Source organism: Wasmannia auropunctata, unplaced genomic scaffold, assembly GCF_000956235.1.
Source record: "Wasmannia auropunctata unplaced genomic scaffold, wasmannia.A_1.0 LD336035.1, whole genome shotgun sequence".
NCBI classification, from domain to species: Eukaryota; Metazoa; Arthropoda; class Insecta; order Hymenoptera; family Formicidae; genus Wasmannia; species Wasmannia auropunctata.
Window position 1 is genome coordinate 433642 of NW_012026855.1, and position 22304 is coordinate 455945.

Consider the following 22304-nt stretch of genomic DNA (forward strand, 5'->3'; position numbering starts at 1 on the left):
CCCTCTCTCTCTCTCTCTTTCTCTCTCAGAGGGCACCAATGTAATTATTTACTAATTCACAGCAGACGTGCATGTGCATGCTCGCTGAATATATCTTCGCGAGTGTTCGAGATACGCACGAAGAAAGGTCGAACACATAGCATGATAATTAAGATATAAAATTAATGGCAAGCATTTCTTTTACGCGCTTCTTACAGAGATTTACAAAGCCTCTTAAGTATTTAGTGGCATTTCACTGTTTTTGTACAAAAATCAGTACGAAAGAGAATTTTTGCCGCAACGCGTCCCGTTTACGCGAGTTAAATGGGCGGTTTGTTTTCTCAATTTGTTTCAAAAAACTGGTTCTTACACGTGACTGAAATAAGGCTTTGAACCGAAGCTAATTTGTAACCGTTCGGGTATAGTATTTCATTCTGGCTTCGAGTTTGCTAATTCAACGAAAAAAATTCAAACTATAAGATGTGTAGGAATCGATTTATCAGTCTGCTTCGTACTTGAGAAATATGATACATATGCCTGTTCCATATTTTCTACGTCAATAATTATCTCATTTTTTTTTCTTGGACACGGATTACTAAACAATATTGAAAAAGCCAAATAATACGTGCTAATACGTATAACCAATAAATGTCAATATTGAGGGAACAAACTGTGTAATTAATCATATCATTATTCATTGTACATTCTAATTATTCCGATTGCTAACTTAGAAAATGTTAAGTTGGATCAGATTCAACGTAATTAAAATGCCGAAATTATAACGACGATTATCGTAGAAATTGTAAGTCAACAGAGATATACAAAGTAAACGTTGTTACCCATTCAAACTTGCGCGCACATATCGCAAATTCTCATATCAGTGTTATTATAATATTTACATTAAATAATATATGCTCTGACGGTGACATTTTCGACTAAAAATTTGACAACGATAAATGTCTTTTTTTTTTAGCCGATCGTTTCGGAGATCGACATTTAGTACTTGAACTGTCCTAAATTATATACAAAGTTTGGAAATGTCTTCTTCCATTTGGAATGTCTCAACATTTTTAATCCCTCTCGCATGCCGATTAAATGAAGTCCATGACCGTTTGTCGCTTCATATTTCTCACTATGTTCATGAATTTCTTATTCACTTAACCACATTTAGATTCACTGAAAACGAGTGTCATTGATCGTTCTTCACATCTTATTTATCTAGTACACCACATTTGAGTTCACATCTATCCCGAACGTGCTTGATTTAGTTTGTTTTCACTGCAAATAAAATATACAAACGTGTTATTAATTATGAACACGTAACACTATTCATCTTTCATGAAATATTGAATGATAAAAATTCCCATTGCACATGCATGAGATTCACGTATCGTATATTGTCATCGTATAATATAAATTCAACGATTGTCCTATCGTAAGACTTCTTCGACACCATTCAATATCTCAAATTGTATCTTGAAAAACATTTCGAAAAAATATACAAGAGGATACATAGGACTCCGAATACGGCACAAACTTACCTTCATTTACTTTTTGTATTCTTTTTTTATATTGTTAAAAATTCAAGCATATATGTATGTATGTATATATATAACGTATCAAAACTTGTCACAATTTACTATAATGTATTTACAAGGAAGTTCGAACGAGTCATGAAAAAGAGAATGTAATATATTGTGCAAAGGTCGAAATTAATAATGTGATGTGTATCAAGCAGTACCAGGAATAATTTACAAAAATCGCTCTTATACATTATGGACAAGGAAAAATATTAAAACTTATAAAGCAAATAGTAAATTCAGGGATTAATGGAAAACGAACTTTTCCCACGTCGAACGAAATTTCGTAGGCAAAGGCATATTCCTTCTACAAGTTCGGTAAAAGTAAAATCGATGCACATACAGCACAAGGCAACGAAGTTTCGACCGCATATACGATAACATAATCTCGTGCCGTTTCTGTTATCGACTCTACGTCGCTACTTCGAAGCCGAAATGGAAGTATTTTCATATAGGACAGGCATTTTCAAAGAAGAAGAGGAAATTTCTGTACAGAACGGTGGAAATGAAAAGAAGATATTGGCAACAACAAATGTGTATCAAGATTTCACATGGGTACTTGAGAAAATCAATCGAAACGTTTTAAATGATTGCTGGAAGTACGAGCGATATTGCCGTATTTTGACTGTCAAGGTATTACGAATAGATATTGCAATCACCCCGGCAATCGATTGCAATCGTAACTGACGCCTTTTATATGTACCCACGTTAAATCGTTGTTCAACTATCTACGAACGATGCCTTGATCTCAGTGCGTACCTAAAACTATCTGGCGCTCCGGGAACATGGCTGCTACGTCTACATCTAGTCTCTACATACAGACTAGTGGCTCGTCTGATATGCCGTACATGATATGTGATGTACTAGTGGTGTTTCTAGAGAGACATGTCCTTTCGTACGGTTCTTTCACTGTTTATTTTTTTTCCCCGAATTCTCGCATCGCCTTTGCATTGCTTTATATCTCTCGTTTTCATTCCGGTCCCGCAGAATTTTCTATTATCCGTGCAATCACTTTTCATACTGTGTGTACTCCTTGTTATTCGTTAAACTGATTTTACCGTATTCAGAGCCGAACGTCACTCGTTAAATAGCATTAGGCTTCGACATTAATTTAGCCTACGGGGGATACGCGTAGGGTGTATAAGATTCTTTTCAATTCTGTCAACCTCGTAGTGAAGAATATAAGTAATATATATTACGATAGAGAATTATATAGATACTTCTCTCAACTTTTATACAGTGGATGTATACAGTGTAGTGGTATAACTCTCTCTCTCTCTCTATCCCCTAATATTTATTTGAAACTACATGTAATACCATCAAGCAATGACTTTATGCGTGTCACTTAAGTTATTAAAGACGTTTATAACAATTTCCATACACTTTCTAATTGTTGAATCGGTTAAAGTAAACAAGTAAGTACTACCTTGTACATCGAGACTCGTGCATTTTCGGTACTTTGTTAATGACTAAAAGCGACTATAGGTGCACCGCGATAGGAGCTCGAACTCAATTGTATCTGCTCTACTTTGTCTACTGCAAGAAACTCAAAGACCTTCTCGGTAAATATATACGTATAAAAGGAATATCTCGGTACGTTCTTCGGGCAGTTCATTCTTTTAGATTTTAAAAGAATCGAGAGATGTGACCGAAGATCGACGGGACAAAGCAAGGGATGAAGCTCCACTGACCAGGGCTTGGGTGTCAAACAGCTTGTACCATCCGAACACCATCTGACTGAGGTCCAGCTCATCCAATACGATCTGTGCAATACCCATGAACACTTTTTTCCCCTCTATCCGCCCATAGTCACCCCATACTGTCACCTAGAATATACAATGACGAATTTAAATACATAAAATCCCCCAAAAAATTAGAGAAAAGAAATTAGAAAAATATAACAATTCGTACCTGTAATATACAACCCCGGCAGTTTTCTTTGAAAGCCAATAATTGCTGATAGAATGGATCCAACGTTTTTCTGGCCATCATGGTTTTCGCTTTCTCTATACATCTTTTACCGTTCACCAGATACAGCTTCACGTAAGGAGCTGGAATAAGAGCCGAAGCTAAGCGCGTCCGCGATCACTTATCGGCGATCGGTGAAACTTATCGCAGTTCAACGAACCTGGTATTACTTTGCTGCCTTGTTTCGCTTTAAGGTCTTTGGCACGTATGACCTCTACCTCAAGGTAGCCCTTCGTGTGGCTCAACGACAGTTGAATCTCGCCGAGGCAATGGGTAGCAAGTGCCTGTCTTCCGACCACTTGGCCCGGTCCAAGATCTTCAATGAAGTTTCTCAACTGCCCTTCGCCTGCCATTCGCAGACTGGGAGACCAACTGCAGTTTTCAAAATTATATATTTAGCAAGGAAACGCAAACTTGCGCGGGATACTACGAAAAATATGAAGTATGATTCAAAAGAAAAACGCTTGGAGAGAAGTAATAGAAGACTTTCGGGTGAGAGAAGAGTGAAAATTTGGCTTACAGCGTTTACCGTGCGACCAATGGAGAAATGGGAACTGTACTTTATGAGTTCTCCGCTTTCCCTTCGCTTGCTCGCACACTAAACTTATTACAAGATTATGTGCAGAATTATGATTTTGACTGTTCTAAATGCGCGATATAATTCACAATAGAAAAAAAATAAATAAAGCGCGAAAACTGCAAGCCGAAAATTATATAGTATTATTCGAAGGATAATCTCTCTGATGCAATGAAGAAAATGCGAAGGATAAAAATCATAAACAAAAATAATATTCCGCAGGAGCGAGGGACAATTCTCGCAAGCCTTCGACGAAAGTTGTAAAAGATAGAGAACACACCTCATTCAGTTTGAGATAAGAAGAACTCACGCTGAAAGTGTAGTGTCAGTGTATAGTGAGTATAAATATAATATTATACACATGGAAAAAGAGATTATATAGATAAGGTTAAAAAAATATATCAGACTGCTGACGCATGCATTTTAATTTAAATGCGCAAAGAAAAAGATTTTTAAATAATTATAAATAACAGTAATCAGTCTACTTCGATACATATTATATATAATTGAAGAAGAAATATAATGCAAAGAGTATATAAGTGCAATAATCAAAATTTAAAAAAATACAATATAGAAGTTATTTTTACAATTTCTATGTTGTATCTTTTTAATTGTTTCTATAATTTTATGACTGAGTACTGTTTTTCTTCGCTCACATTTAGCTACTCAACATCATGCTTTACTAAAACTCTAGGAGAAAAATTAATCAAAAAGATTCATATTAACTTACACTTACTTGTCGTCAACACGCCCATTGGGAAGATTCACGTTACTAAAGCTAAGCGGATTTTTTTCAAAAAGTTCTGCTGTGCATATCCATATCGAGTGTACACAGCCATAGTCAAAGTAATTATTAGTCTAAACTAATTACAATTAAAAGTTAGCTTCCTTATGAAATAAACGTACACCTCTTTTATGGAGAGTAATTATATCTAATAGCAGTTGTTTAAGAGACATATTGCTATAACAATTTTAACATTATGATACACCATCAATAAGTGCGACAGTATATATATTTAAGTGTCGGGCAAAGTCATACGAATATAAGTTCACACATCCGATTGCATCCAATCATTTTCTCCGAAGTTCCGACCAGATTTAGGTACCAAGTGTCTGCCAAGGTGTAGAATAACGTGTCAGAGTTATTATTCCGTAAACGTCTTAATGCCGGACCGACAGAGCGTTCACTTACGTCCTGTAAGTGACGCAGGCACGCATACCTACGTTTAGTACTATTTTTAATCGTCGACTCTCCGCTCCCTTCGAGCTGGCGCGTACTTTAAGTGGTACACACGCTGTACAATACCTATTCTACGAGATATCAAACACACTTTATGGAAACGATAAATGAAATCCATAAGACAAGAGGGGGGAGATTACTTTCCAAGGAACGTCGATATCTCAATAAATACATAGTACAGCCGACTGTATATAAAAGACAATGGATCGTAATAGAAGTAGGTGGAAATCATTGGGAAGACGTGTCAGGTCCTGCGAAGACATTCGTAGGTGACATTCGACATATTCACATCGGGGTTTTTTCTTACCATGTAGGTAGAGAGTATGACTCCGCGACAATGAGATATCACATTGACATATAATAGATACAAAAGTGCGTGTGCGTGTGCGTGTATGTGTGTGTGTGTATATGTGTGTGCGCGTGCGTGTGCGTGTGCGTGTGTGTGTATGTGTGTGTGTGTATTATATATGTGCAACGGTGCTCCGAGGTAATGCGGTACAATCATTTGCCACAATCAAGCAGTTAAGCCAAGACGACAACAACACCGACAATGAACGACAATATTTTTATGGGCGCTTTCTTTTGGAGTAAGGGATAACAAAATGTCGATAGTAAATAAAAGGAGACAAGAAAAAGACAGAATGTAAGTCCCACAGCTAATTCGTCGAAGACTATACCTTAAAATACATTTCTTTTTCCTCGCATTATATAATACTGACATACAGTAAAAGTACTTTACTGATACGAAAAAATATACAGTTCCTAAAATGTACCTGATTATATAAATTATTATTCAATAATATCGAAAATTCACTGAAATTAAAAAAGGGAGAATATAAACAGATGTGTAAAACAAATTACTCGTCTTGCAGTAAAACATGATATGGTATGATACATACAAACATTAAATTTCTGATTTTCAGCACTTCGTTTAGTATATGGTAATTCGAGAAAGAGAATTGCGATTGATAAAAGTCATGGATAATCTGCATTGCGAATTGACAAAAATTGAAGAGGCATGAGAAAAAGCGTGACCGCAATCATGTCTAATACTGCAGCACAGTTCAAATCATCGATGTATTGCTAACGTATTTTCAATCACATGTTGAAAGATTTAATAATCGATCTGCAGCGTTTTCACGATTTTCTGTGTAGACAGATCTTGGCGCATACAAGGAGTAAAATAAATAAAGCAGGATTATTCTTTGTCTGCGATATTTCTACAACTTTAATAATAAGGTCAGTCTATTGACAGCAAAAATTTATTTTTACACAATAACAGTTACCTTGTTAATGCAACGCATAAATAAGACTTGAAATAATTTTTCCAATTAATAGCATCCTCTGCGAACGACAAAGAATAAATCCCTACTGGTAGAGAATAAGAAGACAACAAGCTGGCACGTCGACAAACGATAAGCAATGAGCTGCGAGCTGTGAATACCTCAAATAATGGATTTACTAAATAATTTTCGAAAGCAAGTAGTCTTTGATAACGCGTAAATTGACGATAAGAGTTACGTCTAAGCTCGACATTATTGTTCATAATTTTTAAGAGTTTAAAATAAAAATCCAACGCGTAACAAATTTATATTAAATCACATTTGTTTACGTTTTCGTCTCATACATTCACTTAGATTTTTCCTCAATCTATTTTCTCGTAAAACAGAATAAATAAAAAAAAACTGTTTGAGGTATATTTTAATGTGCGTGTGTGAGTCTAATTTTCTAGTACATATATGTATATTCAATACACAGCAGAAGTATATTTTAAACACCAAACTAATTACTCTTGTTCTAGAATATTTTCAATACTTTCTTCCGATAACAGATTGCTCAATAAAACTCAACTCCTTTATCTCATGTAGCTCAATTACAACTTACAGCTCATGTCGTTTAGTCAAAGTGCACGCGGCCTGCAGAAGGGCAGAATGTAAGTGAAACCGCAGAGAAAGAAAAGTCAATAGTAGGTCCAGCATCAAATGACAGAAAAGAAGAGGCCAAAATGAAGAAAAAGAGAGAAATAGAAAGCAAAGAGAAGAAAGGAGAGAAGAGGAGGGGAAAGAGAAATGGGAGAGACAGAGGGGGAGAGAGAGAGAGAGAAGGGGAGAGAGAGAGAGAAAAACAGAGAGAGAGAGAGAGAGAGAGAGAGAGAGAGAGAGAGAGAGTAAGTAAGTGTATGTATCAGGAATCTCGCGCTTCCGCTTGCAGAATTGGTCGCCACAGGTGGAGTCCACTACTTACGAGCTTCCTTCGGAACTAGAGATCGAGTTGAGACTTCCGGCGGTATCGCTGGCTGCGGATCCTGCTTGTTTGTTGTCAAAGCGCTGGTAGGCCGGCATGATTTCCTCGGATCGTAGTATGCTGCACGGCGTGCTGTTACGCTTCCGGCTCGTTAAGCCGGAACCGCGTGCCACGGCGCCGGCACTTCCACCAATGCCGATGAGCATCCCGCCGCACTCTGCGTTGTAAACCAAACAAGAAATACCGCTAAACTATTGTCTTGCATTAATATCTGCGTGCGCCAGTAACTGCAGCAGTAGCTCATCGCTCTCTCATCCTCAGGTATCCAAGGGGGCTACCGAATTTGCCGATCATTAATGTAGCGCAACTTCGCACGAGCAATGATGGAATCACAGAATGACATAACAAACACAATTTCAGCATGTAACATTTGTTGGCTACTTCTCTCTCTCTCTCTCTCTCTCTCGTGCAAACTTCTTTCAAAAACTGCTCTCTTTCCTTTGATCTCTCGTATTTGCTCGATGTCTCCTTGCTCGTTTTCCAGAAATAATCTAATGATCAGTGGTAAAAAAAAAAAAATGTAGAGCTGAAACGAGATCTTGTAACTCGAGAAACGTATTGAATTAAATTTTATGTAGGTATAGGAAAAGGGAGTGTGTAAATTTATTGAGGTGTGATATTTTTGGAGTGAAATGTAACGGGATAACATTGCACGGGCATTTGCATTTAACATCAACACAAGGAATATATATTTAATCCTAATGCCCTACGTAAAAAACGTCAAGTTTTGACATTCGTCACATCATAAATAATAACGCGGCAGCGTTTGCAATGAACCATAACAGACTATTCTCTCTGGGATGACTAGATGCAAATAAAATCGATTTCTGAGAAGAAGAAATATCATTGACAGTCCAATAAAAGTTTGTTTGAATAGCAGTAGGTAAAGCGCAAAAGTACATATACAGATGAACTTTCAGCCGTCTCTTTCAGACGTCGCGTGCTACGTTTTATTAATCTTCTTTTTAATTAATTCACATAGGCTGTCGAGATAAAAGTTTATCGTAATCAAAAACAATTAATATACCTTTCTTGATGATAATGTATATAAAATTTAATTAATTGTAACTCTTTAGAAAAATTGATTATATACACATCTATCTCTTCCATTGTATGATTATTTAATATATTCCCCGGACGCCTTAAGTACACAGATAATTAGATATATATACAATTATAAGATACACATATTTTGTACACTTATAATTTGTACAGCAGATTTAAAAAAGAAAGCTGAATAAAAATTTGTAATCAACAAATCAGTACATAAGGATTGTCCGGTAATAATTTATCTTACGGCACATTCATGGATTTGTAATCAATGATATCGCAGAAATATAGATATAATATATGTATATCATATAACGTAAATATGCTCCGTAAAAGCATTGCAACGATTCAGGACATCGAAAAGTCAAAAGCCGTGTGAGTAGCGCACTCTCACCTTAAGCACGTATCAACAGCGGCTTCTAAGAAATAATAAAAAAATAACGTATCACACAGGTGGCCAACTTACCTCGATGCAATCGAGAAATTCAAATTGACCACGCGACGATCTAGATTCAAAAGCTGTATGAAACGGAACGATTATAACGTGACACACGGTGCCGAGACACTATTCTAGAGTCACGAAAAGGCGCCAGCACAACTATACTTGTGCAACTAGGATATGAGTTTCCTGAGATCTGCGTGACCCATGTCATGTCGGAATAAGTAAGTTAAGAGAGACGCGTGGGCTCTGCATCTCTGAAGAAAAAATTAAAAAAAATATATATATATATATAAAAAGAGGCGGACAAATTTGACACGCGTATTCGATACGGCTTAGATTATATACAGCCCAGGAAACTCGTGCGAACGTTCCTCTAGAAATAACGTATCAATGCTACGTAGAAATAGCATCTACGATCTAGAATATAACGAGAAGGAAAGGAATCACCTCGTGACCATTTGTAGAAACGTGCAGATTCGCAAAATACTTTCTCTTCGATTGTATATATATAAAAAAAAAAAAGAAAAAAGAAAAAAAGAGAAATAATGTTCGACGGCAACGCGTACGAGAATCCTTTGCGGGGATCCGCTGTACCGAGCCGGTTCAATTTTTAGGCAAGAGAGTATTTTCCGACAACAATCACGAGAGAGACTCGCACGACTCCGACTAAAGCACGGCCTCTAAAGAGTGATGTGTGGTGTGTTTCATTGTTGCTGTTAACAGCGGTGTTCATCGGTAGGGTCAGACGGGTAGTTGTTGTTCTTCCTATCGCAAGTCCTCCTGCAACGTGTACTCACATTTCGTCGAAGGCTTGATCCAATTTTACGATTAATGCGATCGGAGTTATACCTGAGTAAAAAGCTCTATCAATGCCTCGCTCTTCCAATCGCGCGACAATCTCCCTATTACGCGCGATATACGACTAGGTCGTATCGTCGTTAATATTGAGCGACATTATAGTCTTCGCGCAAACACTTCAGAACTTCATTGTCGCAAAGGCGTATATATACGATTCGAGGAATTCGATGGTGAACGCGCGCCCACCCCGCGTAAATATATACACCTCCTTCGACCGGCCGTATTGTCGATCGCTCCCGCGTCAAAATGCAAAATGTAATGAGGAAAATAAAGCGAAAGAGAGATGAAAAAGAGAGGAGTTCTACTGAGAGAGAGCAAATCGGACCTGTCCCCGTCGCCGCTCCCCTCGCCGTCGCTGCTCGCGGAGCTCGGCTGCCGGCCGCTCCTACCACCGACCGTGTCCTCCGGCGGCAGGACCTCCTCGCTCCTGTGAACTGTAAAGGACGACTTCCCCTTCTTCCCGAAACCCAGCCGCCGTTTCCGTCCTTCCTCGCCCACGCATGTACCACCAACAGACGCACGTGGCATGTTATGGATTTTGCGTGATGTGATACAGTTTTGATGTTCGTTTCATTCGTTCGTTCGTTCGTTCGTTCGTACGTTTGTTTGTTCGTAGTTGCAAATTGCAGTAGCAAGAGCAACAGTTGTTGAAAGCGGAATGTCAGTTTATCGAGTCGATTTTATAGGCGTATGCGTAGTTTTTTTTTTTTCGTAAGTATACGAGAGTATCGGTATTCGAGTTTTTAATGTTGTTTTTTTTTTGTTTTGGCGATCGGTCCAGCAAATCGATGATGGTGATCCGTGTGGAGTGTTCCGTGAACACGAGCACACGAGCGCGCGGGGCGACGATCGGCCGCCGCGATGAGAAATCGTGCAGGTGGGTGCAGATCGATGACGTGAATGGTCCCCCAGCGTCGAGAGGTGGTTGGTTGGTAGAAGTAAAGTGTGAGTGTGTTCATGTCGAAGAAGAGGCAGATAGAGATGAGGAGGGATGGCGGAGAAAACAAGAATACAATTAGAATGTACATACTGCCCCGCTTATTGGGTTTTTTGCTTTGTCTACGATATGCTCTTGTTATCGTTCAATTCGTTACCCGTCAAATCGAACTGCAATGCAACCCGCGCGATTGTAACGATCACGATCAGCGAAATACGAAGAATAAGATACAAAGAATGAGGAATAATTAGCAAAATTATTCAGACAGAGAGTACAACGCACTCCTTGTATCATTTTCAATTTGTTTTAGTTACTTTATCCTATGTCTGTAATCTTAGATATAATATCTTATTTTTATATCTAATTAAATCTCTATTTTATATTTTTCGGATTGTAGTCAATCACATAGTAAAAAAAAATGCACTTCGTGATTAGGATTACGATCGCTCATGCATTTCACCGCGCACATTTTCAAAAACTTATACTAGCATCATCACAATATTGCTTTTTATTCGTAGTAGGTACCTTATTCTTCTTATTCTCATTTTTCACTCGTGTTTTGATCATAAATGGTACGAAATGAGAAATCGAAAATTTTTGTTGTACGCATTCAAAGCTGTCGCGCGAATTCATCTTCATGAACGTTTAACAAAATGCGTCTGTATATCAACGATATATTTGCATCATCCTCATTTGCATGTACGTAGCGAGAGCACACCGTTATAATCTACACACTAACGAGATGCTAGACTACTCTATCCTAATTTACGAAATATCGATGTTTCTGAAGAAAACGATATCCTTTTCACTAAAGAGAGAAGATATAAATGTCAGGAAAATAGAAAAACTGTCTAATGTCGCGCAAGATGATGTCATACATCGATCAAACGTATATCTAATATCGCGCACCGGGAGATGTTTACTTTCGCGCGAACGATCGATCTTTTACGAAAAAATCACGACTACGTATAACACGTAGAGGCTAAACGCAAACTTAACTAGAAATGGCCAGTGTGACAATGTGTTACCTGTCGCGGATAATTGGCTGGTGCTATTGCTCTTCTTGCCCAGACCTGCCTGATACTGCACCGCGCTTCCGCTACTGCTGCCGCTTCCGCTTTTACTTCCCGGCGAGCTCTTACGGCCTCTCCTCGCCGCATCTTCAACGTTCAATGCAATCGCGGTATCGCTGAAACTACCCGTGTCTGCGAAACAAGGACACGTACTTGTACACGTATAGAATTAAATCAGCGCGGCCCAGGGGTGAGGTGTAAAAAAACCGTGGGCCACACGTTTCTGTGTGTTCTCGTGCTGTCTTTCGCGGCGCCAGTTTGGAAAATAAGGGTACGAAAGCACTAAGCGAACTTACTTTATAAAAGGATAGAGTTGCAACTTCGGTCAATTAAACTAAACATTTTGTAACATACCATTAAAATATAATTATATCATATAAAAATATAAAGAGCAAAGTGTGCGCAGTCATTGCTTTTACTATCGTTGAACGACAGGTAGAGGAAGACGCGTTCGTGACTCTGCGAGCTCAAAAGGAACTTTACTTTCAGGAACGTTCGCGTGGACGTACATACGTCCGCAGTTTATTAACTACCGCTAAATTCGAGTGCAACGAGTTCGTGACTGTAAATCTCGACGAAAATTAATGTTACACTTCTGCAGAGTTCGGTCTTCGCTCTCTCAGCTATATATATCACGTCATCGTGACAGTAAAATCGATGCCTCTTTAAAGAGAATATGCAACAACGAAAAATCGAAGCTAGGCATCAAAATAAAATTTCTATTAAAAAGCAAGATGTAAATACATTTAGTAGATAAATTAAATTTAATAGCCGAGAAACTTAATTTTAATAAGCGCAATTTCTGATATTATAGACATGTAAAGATAATTAAAAGCGCGATTACGATTATGTTTATTCGTGGTGATGATGGAAATTATCGACGCAAGAGTCATCTTGCTATTGGAAAATAGAATTGGTCGAGAATAACGTTCTAGAGCTAACTTTAATCAATGTAAAAACTTTCTCCGTTACCTTTCTCGTCCTGCGGCACATCGGCGTTACTGAGACTCCTGGTGAACTGACTTCTCTTGTCGCGCTCGTCGTGCCCGTTGTCGGTGACCTGGCGTCTGGACGTCTTCTCATACGAGCTCGACTGGCTGGTGTACTCGCTGCTTTCGGGCATAGATGAGGAACGACGATTCCGTGCGTCGTCGTCGTCGCGACGATCGGCGACGGCGGCGACGACGTCGACATCGTAAGCGGATTTTTTCCGGGGTCGTCGCCGGGCGGACGATGAGGACGACGGCGGCAACGGTGGCAGAAACGTCGACGCCACATCGGCGACATTGGCGAGCGGCGACGTTTTCGTGTTTTGTGGGTGTTGGTGATGATGACCGTCGATCCGTGGATGGTAGTTTTTAGCAGTGTCGGAGGTAGCGGTTTGGGAATCAAAGAGACTCGAATTAGCGTTACCAGGGCGGGGTGCTCGGTTACGGGGCCTACGCGGATCGCACGGGCCAAATCCGCAGTTCTCGCTGCACTGGCTCTCGCTCTCCATCGAGTACTCGTAGTACTCGAGGGTGTCGCTGATCGCCACGTTCCTCTTACTACTTCCCTGCGGTTGTTGATGCTGCGCCTGCTGCTGCTGGAACTGCTGATGCTGCCTCTGGTGCTGCTGCTGCTGCTGCTGTTGCTGCTGCTGTTGCTGCTGCTGCTGCTGCTGCTGATGCTGCTGCTGCTGCTGCTGCTGATACTGCTGGCTTGAGTGCCGCTGTTGCTGCTGATGGAGCTGCACGAGCTGCTGCTGACGCTGCCTCTTCTCGAGCATTTCGAGATCCCTAGCTTCCGGACAGCTGCTGTTCCGCCTACGATATCTATGCTTCGTCTCTAACGATGAACGCCGAGGATCGTCACCCTTCCGCGATAGCGATCCCGACCTACCTAACTCCGAGGAGGACAGTGCTAGCTCACGACACTCCGGGCAACTACTCTTACGCCTAGCGCGCGATACGTGTCGCGCCTCGCGACTCGAACGCTGCGACCCTGACCTAACTAGCGCGCGTACCACCGGATAACTGCGATCCTGATATCGGTCCTCATGATCGTATCTTGCGTCTAAGTAGCTACCACGGTCTTGCTCCGCGTCAAAGAAGCCCGATCTAACGCTGTCGTTCGCTCTAGCGTCCGACGCGTAGCCCGAAGTACGACGGAAATAATCGGCGCCGACTACCGTCTCCATCGAGCCGAACTCCTCGTCAGACTCTAGTACACTACTCGTTCTCTCGTCACGCCATCGCGACCCGTACATTCGCAGATCTCTGCTCTCTGGACAGCTGCTGTTTCGCTTGCGACGATACATGCGTCTGGCGCGATCCGCAATCGAACTCAGGTCCTCGTCTGAGTGTAGAGTAGGCGTGGACTCCGTTCGCTGGATCGTCATCAATCTCTTACTGTCCGTTAATCTCGACTGAGCGCCTAACACGTCTCTGGTCCGCAGGTTCTCGTAGTCACCTGCGCCTCCCTCTCTACTGCCTCTCCTGCCTCTTCGTCTTCGTCTTCGCGGCACGGCTCCGTCTGTGGTGTGCGTAGTCCAATAATCGTAGTCATCGGATGAACGGTAACTGATGTAATCGCTCGTCGCGAACTTTCTGTCATCATCGTCGGACAGGGCGTAACACTTCCCCTTAACGGCACAAGAACGATCCGTTACGTCATGAAAGTACTCGCCTTCGCGCATTGAGCCGCCAATTTTTAAGGCACCAATGCTTTTGTCCAGGTAATTAAATTTCTTCCGTTCGTAGTGATCGCCTTTTTCTCGGTCTATAAATCCTTTATCGTAATCGGTGTCCCAGTTCTCGCGAGTTTTGTTCTCATCCTCTTGATAAGAACGACCAGTTGTTCCGCGAGATCGCAGGACACCTTTTACATCCGTCGACATCCACTTATCCATGTTAGTAGCGGTATCGTGGATCTTCGTGGTGGATTTCGCGAGAATATCACGATCGTAATTTTTAGTGGACGAAAGAGTGTCCTCGATGCTACAATAGATATCGCCGATCGAATTACTAAGATCACTATCTACGTTCTTGGTTCTTGTATCCGAAGATATGTCTCTGATGTACGAGGAATCGTGATTCAAGTAACTTTCGTCCATGTACTTTTTCTTGCTAGTATCATCCTTGTCCAGAACATTCCTGAGATGAGCGCGGTCGTTGTCGCTGAACAGATCATTGTCGTCCGTTAAACGGGAACTGTACGAGGCTTGGTAATCGTCGGTCTCGATGTTCTGCTTGTCGAAACTCGGAACGTAAATCTCCGTCTCGCCGCAGCTGAGCTCCGAGTCGTATCCGTAAAACGGCTTGTGGTCCTCATCGAGCAAAAAATCGTAATTCGTCTCTTTGCTCGTGAGACTCTTAGGCACTTTGTCGTCACCGTTAGAATCGTAGTAGGATTTGCTCTGATCGTCCAGCGCCGGTATCTTGTCACCGTACCCGGCGTCGCTGAGAGAGAGATTCCGCTTGAGCTTTCTTCTGGCCGTCCTGAGACTGTCGTCGCTGAATATGTTGCTCGAAATGCTCTCGTACTCGAAACTCTTGGCCCGGCGCGATAGCAGACCGACGGCCCCTGGCCTAGTACCGAAACGATCACCGTATGTATCGTGCATCACGTCGTAATCGAAGCTCCTAGTCTTAGCGGACAAAAAAGACCTACGCGGATGCAATCTAGCGTCTATGCTCCTAATATTGAAGTTAGGGAGCTCGATCGGACCACTCGAGACAATCGGTCGTCTTGTCGACGTCCTCATCGTCGTCGTTGTCATTGTTGGCGTCATTGTCGTTGTCGTCGTCGTCGTCGTCGTCGTCGTTGTCATCGTCGTCGTCGTCGTCGTCGTCGTCGTCCTCATCGTCGTCGTCGTCGTCGTCGTCATCGTCGTCTTCATCGTCACGGAATAGTTGCGTGCACGCGACAACGTATCGACTCCTCCCGCGAGATTCGGCGCCGAATATAATAGAGCGAAACTTCTCCACAAAACGATCGTTAAAGTCGACCCGGAGGCAATCCTCGACGTATATCGCCGACGGTATACGATTCTTAGCGCTACTAGCTACGAGTCTCTCTGGCTTGAGTATGTACCCCTCGGAAACGCTGTACTCGCTGGTCTCGGAGCTGTAATATCTCAGCATGTTCTCGTCGACGGTCTGCGATCTCGTGAATGGCGTACACATCTTTTTGTACAACGAGCGTACCACTGCGGACTTGCTCCGTACGAGGGGATATAGGGTGGGACACTTGCTAGGGTTGTTGCTTCTGGGCTTGGTGGGACAATGACATTCGCTGCAGGGTGTCCTAAGTTTGTGCCTGCGCCTATTGCGCCTAGGGGGTGGGGGTATGGGGGATGTGGCACCGGGTATTAAAACATTTTTAATTGTCGGTCTGCAAATAATGTTTTTCATATAGAGAGTTTAGCACTCTTGCGGGAATACAACCAAAGGGGGGGTGAGCCCATTCCGCTTTTCATCTTTCTCTTGCTCCTTTTTTTCTCTTTTTTTTCTATTTAACCGCGCGTTCGCGATCGATCGAACGCATATCGGTCATTAACATCTCAGAACTCGACTCTGTCGATTCGCCGAGAACAACGGGTCGGCATTTCAGAAGAGACACGCGCGGCGATCGATGTACTTCGCAATGCTTTTTCTTCTTTTCTGTATGAACCCGATGAGACACAACTATCTAACCGTTCGACCAACGCCACGCACTGATCTCTGTTTTCTTAGAATGGGGCATTAATTAAATGGACATTGACACGGTGCATAGGAAGTGCAATCTAATCGCTCCGTGAAGAAGCGCGAGGAATATTGGAAGACTTGACACACACAGATATATACCCACACACAGACACACACACGCATACGTACACGCACGCGCACACACATACACGCACACGCACAAGGATGTGAAAATGTGCAACTACGGGATATCCATTTAGTTGACAATGTCCATTTAATCAAGGGATTTTCCTTGATTCAAGAGGTTGAGCCGATGAGTGTGCTATTCCTCCGATTATCGATTTTATCGTGACATAAAAGACGTATAACGATGCATCCTAATGTTGCAGCGACATATATTTAAAACAGCACACTCGATGCTCAGATCCTCCTTCCTAACGGGAATATTCTTTTGAAACTGCGTTGCTTTGCACATTGACTGCCGCAACGCGAGGTGGTTCTTATGGTAAAATAACGGAATAATTTAATTACAAAACTATACTCACATTAGTGCTCTTGATCCACGCGGTCGTTCCGATTGCGTACTAAAGGCACTGCTCGTTACCGAAGCTATGCTCTCCATGTCAGAATCTCCAAGATCACCGAGTATATCTTTATCGGGACTTAAGTGCCCCCTCCTCGACCTGTGCAATCTGTGAGCGTGACTGTGTGACAACGTTAGTGGATCGTGTCCAATTGAAGGAAGATCCGAGTCCGAAAGGCCGCTGTAATGCCTTTCCCAACCTGGGAATAAATTAATCAATTATTTAGGATATAATAAAAATTTATAAAAAGAATAAGTTAATATATGTTATAACTTATTTATGAAAAAAATAAATTATATACTGACTGCTATGTTTGTTTTCAATTTTCATTTTTTTTTTAGTGTCAGAAGTGCTAATAAGTCGAAAAAAATACATGAACTCTTCCAATAAACGTTATACAACCTCGTTGAAATCTCAAATGCTCACCTCCCATACCCGTGCTCCTGTATATCGACGGTCTGTTGCGATGTCTCATAAATCTTGCTCGTTCCTCAAAATCTTGCGCGACTCTTTCCTTCAAAGCTGCCGGGATTTGAGGTAGCTGACGTTTCTTCGGCGATCCAGTAGGTGTGGCGGTCGCCGATCTCGAGCCGAATCTAAATAAGAGCAATGGTAAGTCTACTGTTTCAATTTCCACAAACATGACGGGTAATTATGACAGTGAGGTAACCGTGACATTACGATATATTTAAATAAAAAATAAAATTCTGATTATTTTTATCAAACACGTAAAAAATAATAAAATATTTCTTTATATTAAAAAATGTCACTGATTTGTAAAAACTATAAATGTATAAAATTTTTCTCTAAAAACAAAGATATCAAAAATTTAGGTAAATATTTGTATGCTTCAATATATCATATTCAAGATTTGTTTTTCGATAATAATTTTATTGTTTAATAAGTTTTATATTACATTTAAAAATTGCAATTAATTAATAATAATCTGAAATAAAAGTTACGTCAATATGTTTTTTTTTTATTTTAAATGAGAATTACAAATACCTCATAGCAAATTTATTATTGTAAGGTAAAGGTAAATGTAACATCTACTGCAGTTATCTATTTTCTATATGTGCTTGACGTGCAGAAACTATTATAATAAATCGATTATAAACAATAAAATAATTAAAAAAGCATAATAAAAAAAAGTTTAATAAAAAGCCAAAAACATAAAAATCCAAAAATACATGTATTAATTAAATAATTCATATAAAAACAGATTATAGATGTGATATATTATTTTTTTGAAGTTCAAATTTTTAAAATTAGGTACTTTATTTTAAGGAAAATAAATATGCTTGCTACAAATTTCTGTGATAAAAAGAAAATTCTGTTATATTCAACAATGTCAGCAAATTGATGACAGTCATACAACAAAATCTGCTGACGTAACATGAGAACAAATTGTCGATAAAAATCGTGCAAAGCTTGCCGACAACCTGATAACAAATTGACGCCAAAAACTGACCAAAACTGAAACTGATCAAAGCTATGCTTAATTTCTGCCGTCAATTTGCTCTCACATTATGTCAGCAAGCTTTGTCGACAAAATACAAGCTTAATGCAGAGACGGTTGATGCCAATTTGCTGATATTTTTGTTCAAATTTGTCAACAATTTGTAGGAAAATTGCCAACATTTTCCTAACTGAGTTATTACCATCATTTTTGCAATAGTATAATTTTTATGACATAATTTTCCTACATACATCTACTGTCATGATAACCCCATATGACAAAGTAATCATAGTAAATTACATAGATTAATATTTTTTTTCTCGTATTTAATTAAAATCAATTAGACCGTCTGATTTACTTGTTTGAAATATAAGCTTTTTTTTAAGCTTTCTGATTTTCTACTATTGTATTCACATAGCACTTATTAATCAAAAAAGATAATAATTTTCTTCACTTTCTCTAATCTCTATTTGAACATTTTTGCGGTATTATGAAAGTAGAATATATTGACAGTTATTAGTGCAACTTATAATTAATTCTAACAAATTCTGCTTTTCTGCTCCTAATGTGAATGTTCTCTTCACAGTTAAAAAAAATGAAATGTTTTTTCAAAATTAATGGAATAATTACGAAGTTACAAAATAATAGTTGAACTTTTTGCATTCTTCTGTCACAATTATCCATAGTGACTCTAATCTAGATAACGTCAAAAAGTTTTCTGCTAATGTTTTATACCTCGTCGTATGAACGTATCCGTGCGAGTAGGGAATGGATCTATACTCGGGTGGAGATAAGGAACGATGACCGGTGGGACTCTGAGACCTTCCTCGGTATCTAACATTTGGAGAGTCCATAGGTGCCGCGCTGTGCGACCTGTGACCCATCATTCCCCGATGGATCTCGTCCTGCGATACGTATTTAATAATGTACAAGGATACATCTCGATAAACGTTATTCAATATATCGGTAATATATTGGTACATATCGATCTCAGAAAAAGAGTGTCTATAATTTTTCTTCTTTTTCTTTTTCATTCATCGGTTCGGTCTCGCGAGCGATTTTATTCTTGATTAAAAATTCCGATTGAAGCTCAAACGCTGTCTCTTTTGCAACTTCTATAAATGCTCGATTTTAAACATTTCTGCGCTCAGATCAAAATTAAAATCAAACACTTACCTTACGATATGTCTGGTAACTCGAGATAGAAGCAGGCTGGTCACGAGAAATCATTAGGGCTGCCCTTTTGCGTCCCTGAGGTGACATATCTCTTCGACTCCGATGCTCGCCATCGATGCACAGTTCCCTCTCCGGCGGTGGGCTAGAATAGTGGCTGCTCCAGCATGCGTTCATTTTTTTTTTTCATCAATCAGTGAATGCTGCGTGCCTTACAAGTTAAATGAGGCGAGTGCTGTGATCTCGCGCTAATCATTAAAAATGCATGCGGCCAGGATGGTGGGTAAGCGGAGAAGAGAAGATGATTTAGGAACCGCTAGGAGCGAGATTAGGAGCTACGCAGCACCGAGGACGGAGCCAAAACGTCAAAGTGAAAATAAAAATCCGCAAAGTCCCCCTCATTCGTTAAACCGCTATCTTTTGAATTTTCTTCGTACATATTTTGGCGCATACAAGATATAAGCGTGGGCTCGATTCGACCTCTCAGATCGCAAACTGCGAATGCATATCTCCTAATTTGGCGCAAAGCAGCTCCAAGTTACTCGGCAATGCAGTCGAGCGTTCTCTTTGGTGTTCTCGATCGCGGGGACCCCTTTCGTTGCCAAAAATGAGAGTACGCGCGACAAAAAAGAAAGGGTGACTCGACATAAATTAAGAATATGCCGTGTGTAAGTGCGTTTGAGATGAGTGCCAAGTACTGCGTAAGTATTGCACGTCGAAGAGAACGACCGTGCGAGATGTGTGTAAGGTACAGAATCCCGAAATCATTTTCAAACCATTTTTGGCAACGAAAAGTGCCAATGTGTCGGTGACACAGGACCACGAAATCACGAAAATCGATCGAAGGCTTCGAGAAACTCCCTCAGTCCACCCCGGCCGATGCACTGCAATGCACTAAGCATTCTAGAAGCCATGTCTTGTCGCATCTAATATATAATATGCGTATATGCAAGAAGCAATGACAGCATGACGTCTAAAGTGCCTACATGGATGGCGATTCGCTAAATATTCGCATTTAATATTTTTCAACTCGTTGCTCATTTCACTATGTGTGTTTCGCGCCTCGGCGGAAGAACGAAGACAAAGGACATTGTCCCGAAAATTTTTGTAACACCGAGACGTTGTGCATTGCAATATTCACCGACTACTGCGTGTACGATTTTCACGCGCGAAAAAGTACAAAAGTCCGTTAAAGATTTGCATTTTCAACGCGAATAGCGGTTCCCGATGACGTTCGTATCACAGTCATTGTTCTTTCTTTCACAAAAAGAAAAAAAGGAAGGACACTTTCTCTCCTCTCTTCCTCCCTCCCTCCCTCCTTCCCAGCCACGCTTGAAAGTATAATCCTTGTCAAACGAAGGTTTCTCCGTGCCTTTGTTGTCCGTTCTTAAATTAAATTAGCTATGTGATCACGTCAGTACACGTCCAGTTGTCTCGTCTCTATTGCACTCTCCGAACACTGTCATGAACTAACTGACTGATCTACGCGCGATACATATATTAGAACCTAGCGGTGAGGATGCAAGACGTGTGACTGCGTGATTCGTGAAAGAGAAAATATAAATTGTAATGGCCGTACCGCTTATAATTTGACGGCATATTATGAAACCTAAAAAATAAATCACAAAGCACACGATTAAAATCAAAATCAATCGGGCGATGGCGCGGCCGCGGCCGACGCGTCTAATTTTTCTTATCTCTTCACAGGTCATACATTTCAACGTAAAACATTTTATCCGCATTTATGTGTATCGACTTAAACTTACGAGGAATATGCGTTCGACTATAGACTTCTGTGTATAGACGCGTAATATTTTTTTATATTCTAGAAATATTTAAGGAACCGCAAAGGCGTAAAGAGAAATAAAATTAAAAATTAAAATGTACGACAATATGGGTGTAAATTTTTTTGTAAATCCCGCACGTGTATTTGCGACAGATCACGAAAGCTACTTCGCCATTAAATGTAATAACGTGCTCGCGTGTAGAATTACAATAGAATTATAATAAAATATTTTATCAAAATGCACATACATTGTACGTCGTGTTAGTGCCGCCGACTTGACGACGATAGATATGTTAATATAACTGACGCGAAACCCTTTCGAATAATCTCATTAAACGATATTAAAGGTTGTTTAAATATGTGCAGAATGTCCGCTCTCTCAGAGCAGACTGGGAATGTTTCAATTATTCCGGAGAAAGCTTTTACAGGCTAATGCACGCTTAGGGATAGAAGCGTTCGCTTTGCAGATCGAAGCTGCCCGGATATAAAAGAAGTGCAGAGCGATGCTAGATAGTATCTCGGCTTATCCCCATCTCTGCCACTCTATACCTGCCAAGCCTATCGAGGATAGCCTACGTGTTCATTGAATCCGCTACATTGACTCGATTTGCCGCGTGTATCGTCGAT

The 22304-nt window shown here is 40.4% G+C and overlaps 1 protein-coding gene across 1 annotated transcript in view; it reads right to left on the reverse strand.

Annotated features, from left to right (window-relative positions):
• Positions 1 to 636: 636 nt before the first annotated feature.
• The window catches only part of LOC105452240 (regulating synaptic membrane exocytosis protein 2), a 62686-nt gene continuing 41018 nt past the window's right edge, over positions 637 to 22304 (reverse strand). The window contains exons 13-25 of the mRNA XM_011693186.1: positions 21471 to 21500; positions 19895 to 20048; positions 19454 to 19623; positions 17686 to 17855; positions 17221 to 17458; positions 13685 to 15577; positions 12981 to 13612; positions 11964 to 12140; positions 7589 to 7805; positions 3688 to 3899; positions 3471 to 3610; positions 2319 to 3385; positions 637 to 1257 (exon numbers count right to left, since the gene is read on the reverse strand). Of these exons, the coding sequence (XP_011691488.1) occupies positions 3179 to 3385; positions 3471 to 3610; positions 3688 to 3899; positions 7589 to 7805; positions 11964 to 12140; positions 12981 to 13612; positions 13685 to 15577; positions 17221 to 17458; positions 17686 to 17855; positions 19454 to 19623; positions 19895 to 20048; positions 21471 to 21500 (4240 nt within the window). The 3' untranslated portion in view covers positions 637 to 1257; positions 2319 to 3178. The remainder of the gene's footprint in view (positions 1258 to 2318; positions 3386 to 3470; positions 3611 to 3687; positions 3900 to 7588; positions 7806 to 11963; positions 12141 to 12980; positions 13613 to 13684; positions 15578 to 17220; positions 17459 to 17685; positions 17856 to 19453; positions 19624 to 19894; positions 20049 to 21470; positions 21501 to 22304) is intronic.